At 36.7% G+C, this 17,612-nt stretch overlaps 2 protein-coding genes across 5 annotated transcripts in view; one reads left to right on the forward strand and one right to left on the reverse strand.

The window, feature by feature from the left end:
• LOC306987861 (uncharacterized protein) overlaps positions 1–17,612 on the reverse strand; it is a 434,965-nt gene that overhangs the window by 127,599 nt on the left and 289,754 nt on the right. The window lies entirely within an intron of this gene.
• LOC306987944 (uncharacterized protein) lies at positions 4,744–10,700 on the forward strand. 2 transcript variants are annotated; one of them, XM_079592607.1, is made up of 7 exons: positions 4,744–5,015; positions 5,101–5,175; positions 5,422–7,869; positions 8,014–8,410; positions 8,762–8,871; positions 9,728–9,841; positions 10,471–10,700. In XM_079592607.1, the coding sequence occupies exons 4-7, from the start codon at positions 8,308–8,310 to the stop codon at positions 10,483–10,485; spliced, it is 342 nt and encodes a 113-aa protein (XP_079448733.1). In that variant the 5' UTR covers positions 4,744–5,015; positions 5,101–5,175; positions 5,422–7,869; positions 8,014–8,307; the 3' UTR covers positions 10,486–10,700. The 2 variants fall into 2 exon arrangements, with proteins under 2 accessions (XP_079448733.1, XP_079448734.1); XM_079592608.1 differs by having other exon boundaries at positions 8,070–8,410.

Raw genomic sequence — 17,612 nt, forward strand, 5'->3', positions numbered from 1 at the left:
TTCTTTCTCTCTCTCTCTCTCTCTCTCTCTCTCTCTCTCTCTCTCTCTCTCTCTCTCTCTCTCTCTCTCTCTCTCTCTCTCTCTCTCTCTCTCTCTTTATATTTCTCTCTCTCAGGTAACATTTTACATTTAAATGCTGGGTACAAATGGTTTAAATTCTCATTACATCCATGTTGTAACTATTTAAGTGTAAACATAACCTTATTGCACATTGAACTATTATTTAATTCATGGAGTCAGATTAAAACGAGATAATTGCATATGATAACCTGTGTCTTATTTAACCAAAATTCCTTTAAAACGCTGGAGAGACTTGAACACGCGCTTCCTTACCGGCTGTTTGGAGACCGGAAGTTGGGCCAAATAGCCGGCGCTTTTACACTGTTCTCTCCCTCTCTACTGTTCATGTTTCCTTTGCTCTGCTGCTCTGCAAGATATTGATCACATACACCCAGCCAAAGAAGCACAGCAAGCAGAGACTAGACTCATTCTCTTCTGTCCCAGACAGTTAGACTGTTTCTATAAGATTTTTAAATAGCCTATAATAAAACAACTTTTATCATTTATTTTCACACAACATCTGACTGTTACTCCATTAGTGTTCAATAAAAACATGTATTTTTCTGCAATCATACAATTTGGGAGTGCTGAAAAGCACATTTTTCTTAAAGGAACACATCCGTTTTTTGAAATAGGGGTTATTCACGGTCTCCCCTACATGGATGGGCAAAACGCATTTTTTTGTCTCAGTGCATGCATTGTCTTAGCTTAGCATAATGAATGGAATCATTTGTTGCCAGATAGCATGTAAAAGTGATAAATAAAAAAAAAACTTCCATCAACATACCGGCACCGAGTATCTTCGCTTTTGGATTGTGTTGAGTTTGAGAAGTTATAGCTACAGTTACAGCAAATATGGTAATTTCCCGCATAGCAAAAGGTTGGGAGAACAAGCAAAGGACACACACGCCGGTATGTTGATGGAAGTTGTGGGATTTCAGGTGTTGCGTGATATCTCTGCACCCAAGTATCAGTGCTTCGCCTGTGCTTCACCCCAATAGGTGCTTGCCCACCTATCTAAATGTAGATAGGTTGCTCTCTACCGACTGCGCTGATCAAAAGCATGATGGGAAACGACTTGCTGACGACACAGCTTAATGCTCATTGGTTTAAACAACCATGATGTATTGTTCTCTTTTAAAATGTTTGAATTTAAAACTCTGATTTCGTGTTTTTCCGAACTCTCTGACAGTGTGATCTCTATATGGGTCATTTTAGTTGTCTCGCTTATGGCAGAAACTATATTTGTATATGCCACATTCAACTGCTCCAGACATGTTGTTGCATCTGCCATCTTGAAATGGTCAAGATTTCAAATGATCCAATGAGTTTTCCAAGATAACAAAACAAACTAAATTTAAAATCCCAAAGAAATGGGGAAAACCTTTCACAGGTGAGTAAGTGCTGGTTTGTGTGTTTATATATGTATGAACTCAACATTGCAGGTTTTTAAACTATGGCAACTTTTTAATGTCACATAATCTAACGCCTTTTTCTTCTTGTATTGTGTTAATGAACAACTAAATCCTATGAAAATCTGCAGATCCATTCATATGTATAAATAGGTTGCAGAAGCAGTCAATTTGCTGTGTTCACAAACTGGCTTCTGCCTCCCTCATTTGCATTTCCCTGTCACCAGATGTGGTTTGTTTTGTTTTTCTGTTCTCTCTCTCTCTCATTTACATGGTGGAGTCAAGCGGCAGATTCTGTGGGTTCCCTGTGATGAATCAACTGATAAAAGGGTTATGTGGTTGTCGCTTGAGGCTTGTCCAACACCAGTTTTTGTGTATTCATTTGTTCTTTTTTTCTCTCTTTCTTTTCCTGTATTGATGTTGTTTGTTTAACAGGTTGTATGGGTTCTGTTAAATTGCTGCATAAATGGGGACAGCGCCGTCTGCTGGCGTCACTTTCACATTTCACATCATAAAATAAAAACTAATTATGGGTAATCCTCAGCGGAACTCCTGATGTGGTAATTTGGCATGTTAAAAGGATACTCCACTTTTTTTGGAAATAGGCTCATTTTACAACTCCCCCAGAGTTAAACAGTTGAGTTTTACCGTTTTCGAATCCATTCAGCCGAACTCCGGGTCTGACGGTAGCACTTTTAGCATAGCTTAGCATAGATAATTGATTCTGATGAGTCCAGTATCATTTCTTTCAAAATCACCAACGAGTTTCAATATTTTTCCTATTTAAAACTTGACTCTTCTGTAGTTAAACCGTGTACTAAGATCGACGGAAAATGAAAAGTTGCGATTTTCCAAGCCTATATGGCTGGGAACTACGCTCATTCCGGCGTAATAATCAAGGAATTGTGCGGCCGTACCATGGGTACAGCAGGCGTAATGATATGACGAAGAATGACACGCTTAGGCCTTGTCTGCCTGTGTTAGGCCTACATGTGTGTCATGATCGCCCATCAACTCATAACTCGAGTACACAACGAAAACCATTAAAATAACTTCTGTTAACTGCTCTAAGTAACTTTTAACTCTAAAACATTAGTTATTTAAACACATTCATGCAATATTCTTCCCATTATATAACAGAAGATTAAACTCTTATGCGTCTTTACATACAACAGCATGTAACACAAGCATTTTACACTTTCATTTTACATTTTCTTAATTTCTCTTTGCAGATGTTAATAAAATAACTATTTTATATATATTCGTGAGTGTTAGTCTAGTTTTTTTTCCCTTTTTTTTACATCGACAAAATCTCTTTGGTGACCTGGGTTACATTGGGTTCATTGCCATCTTTACTCCATGTAAAGATAGAAATGAGTTCAAGTGATGAAGTAATGCTTCTCACTGGAGCACTATTATGGGATACATGCTGTTTTGCTTTTATTTTTCAGTAACAGAACCAACTGACAACAACAACCTCTCTCTGTCATTTACTGGGACCTTCAAATTTTATATATTTTTTATTTTATTTAGTCAGTGTGTGGAGTGATACTTATGGAAGCTTGTTGTCGTTGTGGCATATTTTTTTTTTTAAAGTTAACATTTTCAGAACTGTGAGATATATTCTCCAAGTCCAATTCTGAGGATATAAAAGTTAGAATTTTTAAACACATTTTTTTTTTTTTTTTTTGCCTTGGAAAAAAGCTTCTATAATTTTCCATATAGCTGTAAAATGTGCTATTTACTTAAAACATTTTTTTAACAATATTACACATTTCTGAGTAGGTTTTATGGCTTGATTTCTTTAACAGAATCTACCTGAATAAATACAAATATTTAGTTTATTACTCAATTAATTCAAGTTTTTTTTTTGTGAAATGTGCTTTTTCATTTAAAATCAAAAGTGTGATTTAGAGTAAATGGAAATTATCTTTTTGTATTTGAATTTGAGTTACGTTGTACAATTAAAATACAGAGCATGCTGGGAACCAACAATGGAGTCTCAAAATAAAACCGCATAACTGAACTAATTCTCTTAAAATAATTAGGTAGTCTTCTTTTCTTATTTTTATCAGCTTATTCGGTTCCTCAATTCAAGCCTTAAAACTGCTTCATTAAAAAATATAATTTTTTTATTGGTGAAATTGGTGAACATTTTATTTTTTTCACAAAGAAAATTGTGGTTCATTGTTGAGTATAAAAACTCAACACTGAATCACAATTATCTTAATAAAATATACACACTGTTTTTAATTATCACCTTAATTCTTAAGCAGTATTGCAGTCAGAGTGTAGTTACTACATCTACCAGCGGGTGCTTACATGTCTGTAACGTACAACCTTTAGAGTTTTTCCTCTTCTGAGTTCTGCCTTCCTGAACAACTGGGTTAAAGGTCAAAGGCTAGAATCAATTCAATGTAATGTATTGTATTTCCACAAGCCTGCTTTCACATTATTGATTTATAGCTTAAATATAAACCGTTTAATGTTTCCCTTATTATTAAAATAACTAAAATGACAAACTGTCATTTAAAACCACTTTACTCAACAGTATAGTAGTCTTTAAATTATTTAAAATTGTAAAAGGCTGGGGGTTAGGAAAAAGCAATGTAATGCGATAAAAGTAGGCCTATATATGATGTATTACAAAACACAGTAAAAAGCATTTTTGCATATGCAAATTAGAAAAACGTTCATGTCATCACTCGCTATATTATAAGCCTCAGATACTTTCACCTCAAGGAACTGCTTAGCAGAAGAACTGAACGCTTTAATGAATTAGAATCTTCATTCATTTTCTGTGGTAAAAAGTGGTGAAAATGAAGCTTCTCTTTAATTTGCGCTTGGTGATCTTGATTTTACTTGACCACGGTAAGACAAAACTTTTTCCAAACTTTTTTTTTTTTATGTGTGTGTGTAGTGATGGTAGGATTATTATTGGGTGACAACAAATCATAGAATCAGCCCAGATCAATTTCAGTGGCGTTAAAATGGGAACTTTGTCAATTTACATAAGTGCATTAACTGATCAAAGGTATAGCTTGAATGTAATGTGAGTGAGCTTCTGCCAAATGGATAAAATGTAATGTAGCCTAAACATGTTATTTACGGGGAGAACTAAAAATATTTTGAAGAAAGGGTCTGTATTATGAGTCTTGATGCTGTGGAAAATGGCATAATTACATGAAATATATTTATGGTGCTAGTCATCTATGTAATGCAAGTATGAATATGCAAATATTGGGTGTGTGTGTAACCCTGTAAATTTTGCCCCAATAAAGTCCTGAAATGACCTTTAATGCAAACACTTAACTAGAGTAAAGTGCAATATCTAGTTCGCCACTAGGTGGCAGTGCACAATGAAACGCTCTTCTTCTGCTGTTTTCTGTCATTCGCCTTGCCTTAAAAAAAAAGCCTGGAAAAACGGGAGCCAGAGCAAAAGTAAACATTAAGATTGAAATTGATTTAGAAAACGAAATATATCCTCGAGGTTGAACTACATTGAAAATTAGACGACACCTGTTGTAAAACAAAGTTATCTCGGTGAGTGAAAACTATCATTTTGTGTTGATTAACTTGAAGCTAAAATGGTGAAATGACTAAAAAGGTTTACATTTCAATGTTACAGTGGATTAAAGTGGATTAAAAAAAAAAAAAAAAAACAGTCTGGCTATCTACAATAGCAGTGGATGTTACCCCACAGGTACATTTTGTTGTATTCTAATTTTGGTACAATGAAAAATGCATTTTGAAAGGAAATAATTTTGTTTTGAGTCAAGTATGTCAATTTTGAGTTACTATGCTATACTGTACTTTTGGTTGTCTAATTTCATTTCATTTATTTTTATTTTAAGTTGTATTATTGAACATATGGACTTTTAAATGATGAGAAGATGGAAAAAGGACATTTAGCTGAACATTATTTGATTTTCTGCACATTTTTGTGTAGACTGGTTTTTTTTTAGGTTTCTTCTGGTCCCGGATCCCTAGTGTTCTTTCCACCGAAGCTGGATTCTTTTCTGTTCGCCCTGGTGCCTGGTTCTCTGGTCCACTGCCTCAACTAACAGCGCTGCAACGGTTCCATTGGGTGGTTTGATATGGACGCTAAGTATTGAAGGGGTGGTTGGACAGTTAAAATATTTGAGTGCACTCAAGGGTAACTAATTTTTCTTTGAAAGATTTTTTCTTTTTGTTTTGTTTCATGAGATCTCAAAAGTTGTGGTTGATTTGCTAACATGAATGTTACTAATGCTGTGTGAATTGAACTAAATATTGAATTTTGAATAAGAAAATAAGGAAAATAAATTGAATAAGAACTACATTCAAACTTTAATATATTGTTTCGTGCTTCCTTTGGAGTGGAATCTATGAGTCTTTTGACCATATGATTAGTACATAACCAACCTCCTCATCGAATCTAGATTTAGATAACTCCTACAGTAGGTTCTTAGCCTGCCTATAAGCAGAATTACGGCCGTAGGGTTACATGTGTATAAGATTATCCATGAGATTCGTGTATGTTTGTCTGATGAGTGAAAGTTTAAATCAACGATGTTCTTCTGCATATATGAATCCAGGCATATTTCTCTGCTCACAATCTGTATGATGTTTCTTATGTTGACTGTTTCTTCTCCAGGTGCGTCTGCTGTTTATACAGACAACATGTCAGTGATGGAGAGAGATTCAGTCACTCTTAAGACTGGTGTTAAAACAGTTAAACCAGTTGATATTAGATGGTATTATAATGACACTCGCATCGCTCAAATCAATAGAGATCAGGGGCCTCATGTACAAAGACTTGCGTTGAATTCATACTAAAACATTGCGTACGGACAAAGCTGTAAATCTGCGTACGCACAAAAAAAAACAGATGTATGAATCTCTGCGTACGAAGGATCCCACGCATATTCTCTTTGTACATCCCAATTAACGTAAAATTGAGTGCACATGCACGAGCACAACGCCCCATCCAGTCTCCTCCCTTAATTAAATAAATTTAAATATGGTAATGAGTCCACTTTGGCAAAAGAAAGCAGCAAGAAAATGGCTAAAAGCAAGCGGCAAGAAACGAAACTTTACAGAAAGTGAATTGGAGGTGCTATATCGGAGGTAGAAACGAGAAAAAATATTTTATTTGGAACTTTGTCCTCCGGAATTAATAACAAAAGGAAAAAATATGAGTGGGAGAGTTTGGCTGATGCCGTCAATGCGGTGGGATCTGAAAGTCGCACTGTAAATGGCCAGAAAACCCGCCCGCAACTCGGACCGCAAAAAAAAAAAAAAAAAAATATTGTAGCCTACCCGACCCGCTTCCTTTTTTAAAGTAGCTAGTAAATGCTCATCGTGGCGTCATTGTGCCATAGACGGAGGAACTAGGGGTGCACATTTTTCAGAATGCTGTATGATATAGCCTAGTGTTATGTAATAAAGGCTTGATTTATTCATTTATTTTGTTTCATTTCCTTAACAATTAGGATGCTGCATGTGTTCATCCAGTCTAACCGAAGTGTGCGTCTCTCCCCCGAATTTCCCAACAAAAATCCCCCCCGCCCCCTCTCAGCAAATACATAAAACTGACATCACTGAGCTATGCGTTTAAAAGTAGCCTATAAAAACGGCACAATGGCATTGCTCAGTTCAACGTGTTGGGAAATCAGGCATTTTGTCCCGCGTCAGCTTTTATTCAAAAGTTAATAACGCTCAACATTCAAAAGGTAAATAAGGATTTCCCACTTTGATCTCTGCCTGCAGACTGAGCTTGTGCGTCATCGCACCAGTTATTCAGACAATAAAGTGTAGACCTGTATTTCATAGACAACTGTGTCTAGTACTGTATAAATTACAAAGGTTTAATTGGCATCTTTATTTCCAACGACCCGACCGACCGCGACCCGAATATCATTAAAAATATTTTTGGATGACTCGTAGGCCTAACCGCGGGTGACCGCAGGCACCCGCTCATTTTGGATCAACCCGCGCATCACTGACTTGTAGAACAATTCGTTGTGTAATGTTTGCAACTTCACTTCATTGCCTGTAAGAGTCGCCAACGGACAAAAACAATTAGAAATGTACGTACGCCAGACATGAAATTGGCGTGGAGGAACGCACATTCTCGCGTTAATTTCACTGTTAGTACATCCGACCGTGAGCGTGAAAGCTGGCGTACGCAACGTTTTTGTGCGTACGCTGTGTTGATACATGAGGCCCCAGAGTAAGATCTGTACTGATGTTCAGTGTAATAATGGCACTGAGAGATTCAGAGACAGACTGAAGCTGGATCATCAGACTGGATCTCTGACCATCACAAACATCACAAACACACACTCTGGAGAATATCATCTGAAGATCTTCAGCAGCAGCGACAGTGAAAAGATCTTCAGTGTTTCTGTCCAAGGTGAATCATTAATGAATGTTTACTGTAAAATCAGTTTAAACACACATTGTTAATGTGTGTTAATTGGCACAAACCAAACTGTTTCTTTTCCAATCGAGTCTTTTCTTGTGTAATCGCATCAGTTCTTTCATGTTGTTTGTGTAGTTTGTTTGTTTGTTGTTCGCAGAAGATCCTCCTGCATCTGTTGGTGTGTATTTCAGGTTTTTGTGCTGCTGAACGAGATGAAGTGAAGAGAAAAACAGTGAAGGGGGGAGAATCTATCAATTTAGATCCTGCCATAGCAAGACAACTAAATTATTTGATGATATATGGTATTATAATGAAACTCTCGTCGCTCTAGTCAGTGGAGATCTCAGTTATATCTGTGCAGATGTTCAGTGTAAAGAGAGATTCAGAGACAGACTGAAGCTGGATCATCAGACTGGATCTCTGACCATCATGAACACCACAAACACAGACTCTGGAGAATATAAACTACAGATCATCATCTTCAACAGCAGCTTCATCATCTTTAGAGTGAAGAGATTCAATCTTAATGTCAGTGAGTATAATTTAGCCATTAAATGCATTTTCCTTTGAGGAATATTTAAAAACAGTCCAATATTTTAAAATCAACTCAAAATGTGTTTGGTTGTGGGCTGCTAAAAAGCAAACTTTGATTATTATTATTATTTAACATGAAAACTGCATAATATTAGTTGTCCTGATGTTTTGTGTTGAGCTTACAGTGCTGATGCTGTTGTTATAAAAACTACCAGATTTATCAGTTAAATCGATATCACACGACTGATGACCAAAGTGGTGTAAATATCAGTCAGAGATATTAGTAAACATTCGATGGATAATCATTCACTCTCTAGTAATAATGTCTGTCTGTCTTTGTCTGTTCCAGATTCAGGTTTGTCTTCAAGAGCTGTAGCAGGAATATGTCTTATTCTCCTGGTTTCTGCTGCTGTGATTTACTATCGTTGCCGCAAGAGCCATGCACGAGCACCACAGAATGTAAATATTACAACATACGTTTGTTTATTAATTTATATAGCACCTTACCGACTACCACCGTAGTTCCAAAGTGCTGTACATTGCAGTAAAAACCAACTGAACAAGAAGACAAAACATAAAAAAACATCCATGTACTAATGTGCTAAAGTGCCAGAGAGTACAGATAAGATTTTAAGCGGTCCTTTAAAAACATTTAGATTCAAGGAAGATGTCCAATCGCAGATTATTCCACAATCTAGGACAAGCGACTGAGAAAGCACGGTCACCTTTAATTTTGAGACGCGCATGGGGAAGAGTTACAAGAAACTTGTTAGCTGATCTTAGTCTTACGCCTGAACTGCAGGGCTTAATAAGCTCAGCTAAGTATTCTGGCGCCATTCCGCGGAGTGCTTTAAAAACATATATCAGAATCTTATACTGTATCCTTAAATGTATTGGTACCCAACCTAAAAAAGATAATAAGGGAGTTACATGATCTGTTTATCCCAGCATTCATCAACAACTTTGCAGCAGCATTTTGTACTAGCTGCAAGCGGGCAATGTGTGTTTGACAAGACCCAACATAAAGTGCACTACTGTAATCTAGACGAGAGAAAATATAAGCGTTGACAACTTTTTCCAGGTCGCTGACTGAAAGAATTGGTTTCAATTTGGCCATTACTCTTAAGTAGAAGAAGCAATTTCGAACCACTGTCTTATCCATCGATCAAATATAATGGATGAATAAAAAATGACTGCCAAGTTCTTTATCCTGCAGGTACCCCTTCCATTGGCCTAAGTGGTCGATTAACATTTGGATACCAGTTGTGCAACCAAAAATAATAATTTCAGTTTTGTTTTCATTCAATTGAACTAGATTTTCAACCAACTACAGCTTTACTTCCTCCAGACACCTAAGGAGAATGGCATTAGAATCCGTACTACCGGATCTCAACGGCAAATAGACTTGAGTGTCATTTGCATAAAGATGGTAAGAAATACCATACTTCTTAAAAATCATTCCTAACGGTAGCATATAGAATGAAAACAGGATGGGACCCAAGATGGACCCTTGTGGGACCCCACAGGAAATAGGTGATGGAGCAGAGTAGTTGTTACCAATCTTCACTAAAATGGATCTAAATTCCAAATAAGAGGCAAACCGTGAATACCAACAAACTGCTTTAAGCGAGTCAGAAGGACCAATGGTGTCAAAGGCTGCTGACAAATCCAATAAAATTAATGCTACATGATTTCCTGCATCCGTAATTGTAAAAAAGATCATTAACAACCCTTACTGTGTCCACCCCTAAAGCCAGACTGAAATTTATCCAAAATACAACACTGCAGAAGCTTATCTTAGAAGCTTGTCTTATTAGAAATACAACAGTTGAAACAATTTAGATGTGATTATTGCAATCATAAAACTTCACTTTTGTATTACTGAAGTGAGGAGATGACAGTTTGATGCAGTTTAAATGCAGTGTTTAATATTTAGGAAATGGAAAACTCTGTACATACAACACAATTCCAAGTCTGTAGTATTTTCGTGTTTGTGTATCTGAAACAAATCCTTCTCATCACTTTAACCTTCTGTGAATGTGTGTTTTCTTACATGAGGGTGATGCTGAATAACCCACCACATGATCATTCCTTAAATCAGACTCATGCCGAGGCTCCCAATAAAACAATGGATTCTCTGAAGAGAATTAGGAAATTATGGAGAGAAGAGGATCAGCTGAAACACTCGTCACTCAATGGAGGAGTGTTACAACCATAATAACACACAAGTGTATACTTGATAAAACAATGCAGTTAAACTTGTAAATCTTCATACATTAGGTATATAGATATTTATCTTCAACGTTGAAATGTGCAAAAATTAAGTTCACCTGAAATTGTGAACAAACACCTGTGCCATTTTATGAGGTGCTGATTCATTCTTTCATTTTATCTGTTCATAAATCAAGGTCATCATTTTGACAGAACGTATATGTTAAGACTACTCTTGAGAGTTTCCTTAGAGACCCGATCTGACAACGCTATCTCACGACCAATTCGTACGAATTTGTACGAGTGATTAAAAGGTGGCTAATTTGTATGAATTTGTACGACCTCACTCGTACGAATTTGTACGATTTGTCTAAACCCACGTGATGGGTAGGTTTAGGGGCGGGGTCAGGGGTAGGTCATTCGTATGAATTCATACGATTTTGGCAACTCGTAAAATATGTACGAATTGCCGTGAGATCGGGTTGGATCTGAGGACTTTGAATTTGCCACAACAGCACTAACTCATATGCTTGCTCCCTGAAATCACTGACATTTCGAAATAATTGTGCAAGTGTAAAATTAACTGATGACCAATTTACAAATGAAATGAAGTATGTTATTAAAACTTGTTTAATCAAAAAATAGGTCTAAATCAAAACCAATTTGCTGCCTTTGATGCAGATCGCTGAATTAAAATGATTTTCATGGTTTAACATTTTTGTAATAGCCTACCATACAGATCTGGGGGAGTCGCTGGACCCTTTTTGAAATACACACTGTGCCCCAGTAAAATATTGCTGATAATGACATAATTTAATGCCATTTTAATAACTATATCATCAAACCTTGCAACACAATATACTTATATTTTGACATACATGATTTTGATTATCCACAATGCACAATTTGCTTTTTCAATGCTTTTATTAATTTGAGGAGTGTTTCAGAGAAGATATTGAAAGGAGATTAAAGTTTAGAAGATATTTAATTTCAGAATAAGATTTTTGACATAATGTCGGAAAAAATTTGTAAATGTAGTTGAATGAAAGTAACTGTGGAGCAGCATGACGGTCTCACAGGTCCTTAGCACAAATATAGGACATTAAGTGTGAACAACCATGGTCGTTCCAGCAACGGTCAGCTGTAAGGTGGAATAATGAAATCAGTTATTCTGATAAAGTAGTGTTAGAATCAAAATGAAATGGAATATTTAATTTAAGGCACTTTGTGAAATCCAAATGAGTCATTTCATGTTACTGTATGATGTGAAATTGGATTGTAAATTATAACTGAAAATATAAAAAAATCAGACTGTATTCTTACAGGAAAAGTTGATCTCCAGACAGTTATCAGGAGGATTTGAATTGTTAGGTTCTCCAGTGCACCAGTGCGAATACAAAAACACAGTTCCATCACTCCACAACCAATGTTCTTCCTGAAGAGTGAAGAGAGTGAAAACAAAGAGTGCACTGTTGTCAGACTTCAAGAAGAAGCAAAATAAGTTCAGATATGAAGTCAAACCATCTTCATTAGAAACTTTGCCTTTACTGTTTAAAGAAGAACTTTTTAGTTTAGACAAACAAATAGGTCTCTTTACACAAAAAAAAAAAAATGTTGGGTTATTTTTTCAGTATTCGGGTAGTTTTTTATGCTACCCTGGGGTGCGTTTCCCGAAAGCATCGTTAGCCAACTATGGTCGCAAGTTTCGTCGTTATCAGCATAGTTCAACGATTTGGTGTTTCCCGAAACCATCGTTCCAACGAATGTTCGCAAACAGCATCGCAAACTTGTGTGGTTGGAACGACAGCTCTCGAGCTGTGGTTAGAAGCAGAGTTTCTAGTTTACATGAGATGTAGACTGAATAAATCCGTATCTTTAGCAAAATAAGCAAGCTGACGTTCAGTACAACCCGTGTTATTTATTTAGAATACATACAAATGTAATTTACGTCTTTTAGTTTGTCAAGAGATTTAAAGCACCGTTTTTGAAGACTGCGCATGTGCGAACGAGCTCTACTATGTAAGAACGAGCCAAATATTGAGTCTGGTAATAAAGCAAAATAACTGAGAATTTTTTTAAATGGTCTTCAGATGCCATGTCTGTAACTTATATGACAAAATCTAGCGTTAATTCGATCTCAAACAGATTAATTAAAATAAGTTATTAGTCCACCACGTGCGAGACGTCATAAACCAACGTGGTTGAATGATACTTTGCGACAGGTTTCGGGAAACAGTCGTGACTAGCTAGTTGATTTCTCCAACGAAGCATCGTACTATGGTAGTTAAGCAGCGAGCTATATAGTTGTACGGGAAACGCACCCCAGAGCTTGGGTCAGACGTAACAAACCAGGGAGTGTGTTATTTATCGCAGGCTTTTGCCACAGGTCTCTTCAGGAGAGAGCGCAGCACCGTCAAAATTGTGTAGGCCTATGTCTTATCTTTAAATTCGTTATTGTGCTGTATATCGTTTATATTTTATGCAAAGCAACATACAGGGGCGCGATAGCGTCGGTCTCTTCGCCTGATGGAAACGTCTGATGCCTTGCATAAATTTGTATTAAAAAATATACAGAACATAAATACGTATGATATTAAAATTCTCAGAACTGTGCACTGATTGTTTATGGCAGGGGTCACTAAACTCGGTTCTGGAAGGCCGCTGTCCTGCAGACTTTAGCTCCAACTCCAATTAACACACCTGAACCAGCTAACCAAGGTCTCACTAGGCATACTAGAAACTTTCAGGCAGGTGTGTTGGACCTGGTTGGAGCTAAACTCTGCAGGACAGCGGCCCTCCAGGACCGAGTTTGGTGACCCCTGGTTCATGGACATGTTATGTAGTCAGTCGGCGGCGGTCTAAAGTTCTCCCGCTGAACAATTTGCTGTAAAATTAACCCAGCATGAGTTCTGTCCTTTATTTACCCAGCCCTTGGGTTGTTTTTAACCCAGTGTTATTTTAGAGTGGACATTTGAACTTACTACAGCATTATGAGCACCAATCCAAGTAGGTGTGGAAGAAGAGGAAGAAGACGACACCAGACTCAGCAGGAAATCATTTTCCAGTTTATTACGCACCGATGCGAGGTTCGCTCCAAGACTTTGACAGTTTTTCTAAAGAGACAGATTTTATTGTCAATATACAAAATCAAATGTTTTGTAGCATAAAGCAAAAGTGACAACATTTTAGACATTTGCAAACAAAGTCTGCTCTAATTGATTATTTGCTCAGTCACAATTTCTGTACTATTTATTTGCAGAAAAAAGTTTTGCTATAAAAAAATTACATTCCCATTAACTATCACTGAAAAAAAGACCTTGTAGGACTTGATAAAATCCTTGTAACAATTTGTACTAACAAGTAAAGTTAAGTAAATTTTACTGCTACTGCTCTGTACAACTTGCCTGTTATCAAGTAAAATCTACTTACTATTTGAACTTCACATTAATTTGACATTTAATTTAAGTAATTACGTAAATATGACTTAATAATATTTAATTTATTTAATTTCACATATAGAATAAAGTAACATCTACTTAACTAACTTCATTAAATTTAGCAAAATTAACTTTTTACTCAACAAAATAACACTGAATTAAACCACACATTTAAAGTGTATGCTTTACTTAAAAATATCTAAATAAATAATACAATATATATTGTATAAATTCCATAATGTATAAAAGTAACTAACTACATGAACACAGAGACCTTAATACTTGGTACAAAATGACGGTAACATTCGATAGATCGTTTTTGAGTGTGACTGTGTTATTTTACGTGCAACATTTATCGTAAAATTTACGTGCAAGTTTTAAACCTAACAATAAAAGCAACGATAAAACGGAGTAAATGCAGCTGGAAAAAAAATAAACCTTATTAATGATTCATGCCAGTGCATGACGGGAACACCAGTAGGCTATTATAAAAGTTGAGTAGGTTTTACTTAATTTTATATCATTAATATCAACGATTTAATTTCCATAAGCTTGAATTAAGTACTTAGACTTTAATTTGTTTCGTTTTTTTTATTCTTGCCTGAACTAGCTTTTCCATGTAGAAATTACATTAGCTTTTTTTCTGTAGTATTTACTTCACCAGAGAATTATTTGTATCAGTTTAAATTAATAAATTGATACAATGCACTTATTGTGTGCATACATGTCTTTACATATGTCTTTTAGATGTAGTTAAAGACACCTAATATTAAGTTTGACAAAATCATCTTGTGTTAACACATTACCTCTGCTGTGATCCATTTAGCCGGATGAGAAAAGAACTTGTAGCATCGGAGTTCATGCTTTATCCATGCAGCGGGGCAATTTCTGTCTGAACCAACATCCAGTCCCTCCAGTCCATTAGCATCTCTTGTAATATTCTCTGCAAATAATTTTTTTATTTATTTATGTAGCTTATTTTATGTTTTTTTGTGATTATGTGCTGAGTTTACACTGTAAACCCCTTAATAATCATAAATATAGAATATTTTATGTTTTTCAAAATAAATGTCATGGTTACTGTCTGTATCTCCCATGGAGAAGACGATGAAAAGAAGCAGAAAACTTTTCAGCATTGCCATGATGAACCTGAAATGAATAAGCAGGAAAAGTTAAATGTCTGCATGCACTCATACGCTGCACACTGCGATTCTCTATGCATTTAAAGACAAAGCTCAAAAATATACTTGAGGTAGAACATTTATTCAGAAGGTTTCTGTTCCAAAAACTCACCTTGGTTTTCAAATGGTTGCCTTCAGCAGATTTTGTGAAGAGCCAGAGCCTGTGCAATACAGTTATATTATCTATTGAATGAAGAGAGGTAATATTTATACAAATAATATCAGGAAGTAGCAACCGGGTAGTCCTAAGTCCAAACTTTACCATTAACGGCATAAAGAATTATAGTAGTAATTCAGATTAAGATTAAGATTTAAGATATACTTTATTGTCCCGGGAAGGGAAATTTATTTTGGACTCTGTACAGTCCGCAGCTTTACAGAGACAACACAAAACACAAAGTTACAAAAAAAAATAGACATATCTCAACCCCTCCTCCCATTTACGTAGTTACAGCTCACATATTGCGGGTTCTTAGAAGTATACATATTGCACAAATGAGATCATGCACACACACCACTACCCTGCAAATCCACAATTTACATATTGCACATTCCATACGGTCTAAAATAGCACAACTAACATATTACACACCTCAATAGCCTACAAATAGCACAACTAACATATTACACACTCCATACGGTCTAAAATAGCACAACTAACATATTACACACTCCATACGGTCTAAAATAGCACATCTAACATATTACACACCCCAGTAGCCTACAAGTAGCACACTAACATATTGCACACTCCATACGGCCTACAAATAGCACAGGTAACATATTGCACACTCCATATGGCCTACAAATAGCACACTAACATATTGCACACACACTCCATATGGCCTACAAATAGCACACTAACATATTGCACACTCCATACAGCCTAATAGCACAGCATATTACACGCCCCAAATAGCCTACATATTGCACACCCCAATAGCCTTCAGATTTCACAACTAACATTGTGCTACTTTGCACAATGACATTTTCCACATAACGTAATATAACAATCCAACAGCCCATACATTTCACCCCTAACATATTGCATTACCCCAATAACCTAGGCTACTTGGTTATGGCGCAATGGATAAGACACATGCCTTTGGTGTGAGAGACCCGGGTTCGAATCCACTGTGAGACACCAATGTGTCCCTGAACAAGACACTTAACCCCTAGTTGCTCCAGAGGCGTGACCTCTGACATATATAGCAATTGTAAGTCGCTTTGGATAAAAGCGTCAGCTAAATGAATAAATGTAAAAATGTAAAATGTACTTATTGCATGATGGCATAGTGCACAGCCAGCCAGCCTACATGTTAGAGTTAATAAGCTTAATAGACATAGGCAGAAATTAGTTTTTATATCGGTTTAGCCTGCATTTAGGAACTCTAAATCTTCTGCCAGAGTGTAAAAGTTAGAATTCTGGTTGAAGTATGTGTGTCGGATCGGAGACTATTTTTTGTGCCTGTCTGATAACCGACTGCTCATAAATTTTCTGGGGGGAAAGATGGTTTTTGACCCCCTTAATCTTCATAGCTGTCTTTACCTGACAGGCGATCTGTGATTTTGACTGCACTGTAAGGTTACCATACCAGGCTGTAATACCGTACTTTTAAATACTCTCCAATATTGCATGATAGAACAACAGCATACATTTTTGTTCCACTCCAATCTGAGTCTTCTTAAAAAATGCATCCTCTGTTGGAGTCTGAAACAGACAGTATTTACATGGTCCTTCCATGTCAGTGCATTATCAATATGTACACCCAGGTACTTGTAAGAGCTAACCTGAGAAATCGGTACATTGTTAATCACTACAGGGCTGGTATCGCCTATGGCTTTTGGGTCAAACACAATCTCCTTACTGCACCCACACACCGGACGCGAATAGCGCGTCAGGCGCGAGTGATTTCAATGTTATGGTGCGTTCACACCGGACGCGAATAGCGCGTCAGGCGCGAGTCATTTCAATGTTAAGTCAATGCAAAGACGCGTTACGCGCGTAAAACGCGTGTAACGCGTCTTTGCATTGACTTAACATTGAAATCACTCGCGCCTGACGCGCTATTCGCGTCCGGTGTGTGGGTGCAGTAAGTCACGTTTAGCACAAGATAGTTGTCGTCGCACCACTGAACAAATTTCTCAATTTCCATATGATACGCTGCTAGACTTCTATCTTTATGCATAAGGCCAAGGATTGCTGTATCATCGGAAAATTTTATAATATAATTTTCAGTATGGAGTCTAGTACAGTCGTTAGTATACAATGTAAAAAGGACTGGAGAGCTAACACAGCCCTGAGGGACACCAGTGCTGATTGGCCTGGGCTCCGTAAGAGCCTTGTTCACTCTGACCTGTTGAGTACGGT

The sequence above is a fragment of the Phoxinus phoxinus genome, assembly GCF_949152265.1.
Source record: "Phoxinus phoxinus genome assembly, chromosome: 20".
Lineage (NCBI taxonomy): Eukaryota > Metazoa > Chordata > Actinopteri > Cypriniformes > Leuciscidae > Phoxinus > Phoxinus phoxinus.

Excerpts from the sequence above, each read along its gene's own strand:
- LOC306987944 (XM_079592607.1), top strand. The coding sequence starts at position 8,308 with ATGAACACCACAAACACAGACTCTGGAGAATATAAACTACAGATCATC. Across the intron at positions 8,411-8,761 it reads GAGATTCAATCTTAATGTCA|ATTCAGGTTTGTCTTCAAGA; the intron begins GTGAGTATAATT and ends TGTCTGTTCCAG. Across the intron at positions 8,872-9,727 it reads ATGCACGAGCACCACAGAAT|ATTTTCAACCAACTACAGCT; the intron begins GTAAATATTACA and ends CAATTGAACTAG.